General features: G+C 38.8%; 1 protein-coding gene across 1 annotated transcript; it reads left to right on the plus strand.

The window, feature by feature from the left end:
* The first annotated feature begins 1,769 nt into the window (after positions 1-1,769).
* LOC121161996 (prorelaxin-like) lies at positions 1,770-3,111 on the plus strand. Its single transcript, XM_040988740.1, has 2 exons — positions 1,770-2,035; positions 2,748-3,111. Exons 1-2 carry the CDS (start codon positions 1,825-1,827, stop codon positions 3,089-3,091), a joined length of 555 nt encoding a protein of 184 aa, XP_040844674.1. The 5' UTR covers positions 1,770-1,824; the 3' UTR covers positions 3,092-3,111.
* The last annotated feature ends 2,945 nt before the right edge of the window (positions 3,112-6,056 follow it).

The raw sequence follows: 6,056 nt of genomic DNA on the forward strand, positions 1-6,056 counted from the left end.
CCTCTATGGAAATCAGTATGGAGAACACTTAAACAACTCAAAATCTGCATACCATATGATCCATCAATAGCACTCCTAGGAATATATCCAAAACACCTGTTTCACGAGAAACCAACATGCACCCCTATGTTCATAGCACCACAATCAGTAATTGCAAAAACATGGAAGCAACTGAAATGCCCATCAGCAGAAGATTGGATAAGAAAGCTATAGTTCATCTACTCCATGGAATACTACTCAGCTATTAAAAAAAACAAGATGCAGTTCTTTGTGGCCAAATGGGCCCAACTGGAAACCATAATGCTAAGGGAAATGAGCCAATCCCAAAAGATTAGATACCATATGTTTGCCTTAATTTAAGCATCTATAGCCATTTTGGGGTGTATAGAACCTGACTGTATATAAACTAAAATTGAAATGTCAATGAGGAAGTCACAGGAAGTGATTAACAACTTGCATTTTTTAAACATATTGGTTACTCAATACTATGTTCACTAATTCCATAACGTTATACTTTGTTGCTGATGTTATGTTGGGGCTTTTGATTGATCGGGATGATACTCTGCCGGCTTTACCTTCAGACCAGAGATGGTCTCCCCAAGAAGACATTGAACTTATCTGGACAATAAGTTACTGGTCTCTATGCTTGGTGTATGCTTGCAATGAAAGAATCTCAACTGAACTTGAATGGTGGCAATGCAGCAAGGTGAAGGAATCCACCATGGGGGGAGGGCTTGGGGAGGGGTAGGGGGATTCCCAGTATCTATGGAACTGTGTCACATAGTGCAATTTAATTAATAATAATAATATAAATAAATAAATAAAAATTTAAAAATTAATAAAATCAAAATTTTTAACAAAAGAAAAAAATTAGAAAAGTGTTGTATTATTGATCATGCATTTACTGTGATTCTAAGAATCTATTAAGTTCCTTTTAAAAATAAAAGACAGAAAAATAAATGGATATTTGTCTGTGTATATACATATATCCATATAAATCCATATATATATGCACACACACACATATAAATTTGTGTTGTAACATAGTATTGGAACTATTTCTGAAATTACGGGATTTTACTTTTCTTTCTTTCCTTTTTTGGATCTCTTTCTCTGATCTTTCACAATATAAAACATAATTTCAAATTTAAAAACTCACCTGACTAGAATCAATTTGTCTCCCCCAGGAGACGGAGGAAATTTCTATTGGGAAAGTTAACTGCAAGTTTTACACAAATCTAAAATGTTATTGAGAATTTTAATAGTTTTACCAGGAGTCAGACTGTAATCGATTAGCTCTCTTGTCAACGATTTACTGATTGACAGAAAAACTTGTGGATCGCTAAAACAGACATTGCATTAATCTGATTGTAGTAGTCTGGCTTAGGCTATGTGATTAAACGTGTACACCGGATAACTGAATTTGCATAGGAGTGATCTCAAATTTATTTTTGTCTTGATGTAATTTATTGTAGCAGCCACATCTTGCTCCATGATAAAAAAAAAATGCCTTCAAATGTAGGATATCTTACATAGGTATACAAAATTATTTGAGAGGATGAGAAAAGAAAAAAAAATACCAAAAAGATAAGGACAGAAGAATGGGGAAATGAAGCGAAGATAGAGATCATGAACTGGAGCCAAGGGACCAAACTGTGTGCAGGTGGGTGGGGCAAGGGGCGGGGCCTGCACCAGTGACTCAGCGATAGCCCAAGGGATATAAAGCCTGGTAGAGCATGCATCCTGAGGACCAAGGCAGTAGCCACAATTCCTGGCACCCCTAAAAGAAGCAGAAAAGCTTGGCGGAGGAGACACCAGCCTAGAATGCCTAACCTCTTCTTGTTCTACCTTCTAGGAATCTGGCTGCTACAGGGCCACCTTTGCAGATCAGCCAGGGGCGGTGACGAATGGCTGGACCAAGTGATTAGAGCATGTGGTCGCGAATTATCCCGAACCTATATTGAAATCTGTGGCATGAGCTACTTCAGAACAGAAAGGCAGAGACAGGCCTTTCTGAGTTTGGAACCAGCGACAGGTGAGCATTCTCATCCTTCGGTCACTCTGCCTAGATAAAGGAACTTGGATTTCTTGCTGATTAAGACATTAGGGGTTAAACAGACCTGGATGAAGGTCCTGGCTTCTGACTTTGGCCTGGCCCAACCCTGGCCATTATGGCCACTTGTGGGGTGAACTATTGTATGGAAGTTTTGTGTCTCTCCTCTTTCTGTAACGCTCTCAATTAAATACAGAAATCTTTACATATGAAACATAAATTGTGCTTCTAGATTTTTTATCCTGGAGCAGTAACTTGCCATCATGATTTAATAACTTAAAAATAAGTAATCTTTTTTTCAAAGTTTACTCTCAGAATTCAGCTGCTTACTAGTGGGAAAAAAAATTACTGGGGCTAGAGGAAAAAAAAAATCTGTCTGTGGTTAGACTGATTATTTCTGATGGTCAACATTACTTCAGAAAGTGTTAGAGAAGCTACTATATTGAAAGCAGTGAAGGGATGAGAAAGGGGGATAACAGAAGGTTGAGTAAAGCAGAAACACAGTAAGACTGCAGTGCTTTAAGCTATAATAAGTAGGTAAACGGTTTGACTACTAGAATACTTGTGTTTTTCCATGTCCAATCAGATTGGGGCAATACTTTTCCATTTGTCTATGTGAGCACATTTAGTCTTCCCAATACTTCCTGATATTAATATTTTTTTCTTTCCCTCCCTATTGTCTTAAATTTAACAGAAACTGTGCCATTCTCCATCGAGAAAGAGACAGAAAATGTCACTATGATTCTGGAAGACAGCCTTAATTTGTCAGAGGAACCGAAGGCACCGCTCTCTGAGAGGCAACCATCAGTTCTATCTGAACAACACACACCTACACTGATGAATTCAAGTCTTAGTTTGGAAGAATGGAAGAAAATGGCTCCTAATGACCAAACAGAAGCGGAAGATAACAGTCCTTCAGAATTAAAATCCTTGGGCTTGAGTACTCAGTACCGAAGAAAGAGGGACATTGGTAAAGGACTCAGTGATCAATGCTGTCATTTTGGTTGTACTCGAAGAATTATAGCTGAATTGTGTTGAGATAAAGTTAACTGTACACATTTCATGTAAAATTTCACACGTATTCCTGTTGACTTTTTCTTTGATGACTCTGATGAACGGAAAATAAGCCATCATTACTAAGGTTAAGATTTTTTTCCCATTTGCTGTGTAGTAAAATAGTTCCTGAAAAAGTCTTTGTCTTTTAAGATTCGTGGATTTATTTACTTGAATGGCAGAGAATCAGAGAGAGAGAGGAGAGGAGGATATGCAGATCTTCCAACCACCAGCTCACTCCCCAAATGGCAGCAACAGTTTGGGTATGGCCAGACTGAAGTTAGGAGCCGAGAGCTCCATGCACGTCTCCCACGTGAGTGACAGGAGCCCAGGCCCTTGGCTCACCATCCACTGCCTCCCCAGGGACATCATCGGGAAGCTGTGCCTCAATCAGAACAGCCAGAACTTGAACTGACACTCTGATGAGGGATGCTATTGCAAGGAGTAGCTTAACTCATTGTACTACAACACTGGCCCCAGTCTTTTTATGAAGGTAGGGGGGATGAAATGGAGAGGGAGGAAGGGGAATGGGAGGGAGGAATTGATATACTTACAAAATTGTATCATTGAAACTAATACTAATTTGAAAAAGAAAAAAAAAACTGCTTTACGTTTTAACTTAAAATATAACAAAATAGCTGTCCCTTAAAACACACATAATAAATTAATTTCTAAACAGGGGTTCTATATTCAGCTTTTGCTTCCAAGAAACTAAAATGAGTTTTTAAGAAGAAAATGTGAATAGGCAAATACAGAAAAGAATATGTAATTTTAAAAATATTTATTTATTTTTATTGGAAAGGCAGTATACAGAGAGAAGGAGAGACAGAGGAAGATCCTCCTTCTGATGGTTCACTCCTCAAGCGGCCGCAATGGCCAGAGCTGAGCCAACCTGAATCCAGGAGTTAAAAGCCTCTTCTGGGTCTCCCACAAGCGTGCAGGGTCCCAAGGCTTTGGGCTGTCCTTGACTGCTTCCCCAGGCCACAAGCAGGGAGCTAAAAGGGAAGCAGACCTGCCGGAATTCAAACTGGCAGCCAAATGGGATCCCAGTGCATGTAAATTGAGGACGTTAGCCACTAGGCTACTGTGCCAGGTCGCAAGAATATATAATTTTAACAAAGAACTGGCTTAGTAAGGAAATTTAGCTTATGTTCAATATTTTTATAACTTATAAATAACTTCTGTATGCAAAATAACTATGAAATGGCCTGAAGATTGCTAAAAATCTGAAAATCAGAAGTTACCATCTTTGTCTTTAGCCAATTTTTAAGCTTTCGGTAGATATACACTTCATGTCAGCATTTACAGAAGAAAGCATGTAAATGCAACGTTAATTTCCACCAAATATCTGCAAACAGAATTTAGGGATTAAGAAGACAATTTGCAAATGTCAAATTCTCATGTATGACCAGTCATACCTGAACACCTAAGATCTATTAAGTCTTCACCAGGGATGCCCTGTAAAGCTTCAGGGATGAGTGTATGGGCTCAGTGAGCATTAACTGCCTTGCATAGAGCCCAATGTTTAATGTGTAATTGGAAATTTCAACTTGCAAAAGGACTAGAAAATTTTCCTCTCAGATAGCGTAAAATGGCATTCCCAGATGTAGAAAGGCGTATTCTTCAGATCCTGTTTTGGGAAACATCTCACATTTACTACTCCACAAAATCCTAACAGGCAACAGTACTGGAATTAGAATCTAGAATCCATATTTCCTGCCTCCAAAAATATGATCTCTTTTAGAGTGTTTCAAAGACAATCTGCTTAACCATCTACCATGAACAATCAGGTATTACTTTTTAAATAACTAATGCTTTCACACTTAAAATCTAAATAAAAGTTTGGAGAAATGTAGCTGGATTTAATCCTCTCTCTCTCTCTCTCTCTCTCTCTCTCTCTCTCTCTCTCTCTCTCTCTCTCTCTCTCTCTGCTGTTCTACAGATATGTATCAGAATTGTTTTCTTTGTCAATCACAGACTATTCTAGAACAGTGTCTTAGGCACTGTTCCTGGAATAAGTCTCCCATGGTCCTTAGTCTATGAATGATGAAGGCAGGCTTCTCTTCTCTAGTCAACCATTCTTGGACAATAGATCCTCCTTCGTGCGTTCTCCACCTCACACGTAGTCCCGAGATGGTCGCTTAGCTTGCCCTCCTTAGCGTGCATCGCCAAAGCGAGAGAGTCTAGTGCTCCATTACAAAGGCTTTGTTGGGGGCCCCAACACTTACAGTGGTTCACAGGCTAGAACTATGTCACACGGACACTAGCACATACAAAGCATACATTCTATCTAGTTCTATAGCCTCAAAAAGTGAGCTGGTCAAGGAGATGTTTCTAGAACAGGAGATTGGGACAGTTTATGGATCAGTGCACTTTGATGCTCTTTCCTGCTATAATAACCCTTTAAAAGACATTCATATTGATCTATAACTCTTTATCATAAAATTAACTGCACACGGTGCTGTATCTAAAAAATGTCAGGGAACAAAGGTAACTCTAGAATTCAGTAGCGTAGGAAAAGGATTCCCAGCCCCAGCATCGTCAGCTATCCATGCGGACACACTGCTCTTCTTTAAAACATGCATCTTTGTTTCTTTTATTCTGATGGAAAGACTTAGTTTGATTTCTACATTAACAAGATCAGTTTTTTAAAGCACAGGAACCATTTATAGAAAAACACAATACAAAGTGTAGAGATGTCCTACATGCTCTCTCAACTTACCACAATGACAGTTCTCTCTCTTATTCTCTCCCACTAGTGTGCTGTTTGCTTCCACGGGCAAATATCGATACACTGTTATTGTCAATAAATCTTAAGTACAAGCATACTGAGAAGTGAAGGTACAAATGCCATATGCATCTCTATTCCCAAATAAAAGATGGACTCCCAATGAAACCGTTAAATATACCTTGACAATAGGATGCTGGACTCTACCATTGTCTATACACT

This window comes from Ochotona curzoniae, unplaced genomic scaffold (genome assembly GCF_017591425.1).
Source record: "Ochotona curzoniae isolate NIBS_2020 unplaced genomic scaffold, NIBS_Ocur_1.0 contig_50, whole genome shotgun sequence".
NCBI classification, from domain to species: domain Eukaryota; kingdom Metazoa; phylum Chordata; class Mammalia; order Lagomorpha; family Ochotonidae; genus Ochotona; species Ochotona curzoniae.

Bases quoted from the DNA above. Each gene is read 5' to 3' on its own strand.
- LOC121161996 (XM_040988740.1), top strand. From the start codon at position 1,825: ATGCCTAACCTCTTCTTGTTCTACCTTCTAGGAATCTGGCTGCTACAG. The intron at 2,036-2,747 runs GTGAGCATTCTC...TAAATTTAACAG, and splicing joins GAGTTTGGAACCAGCGACAG to AAACTGTGCCATTCTCCATC.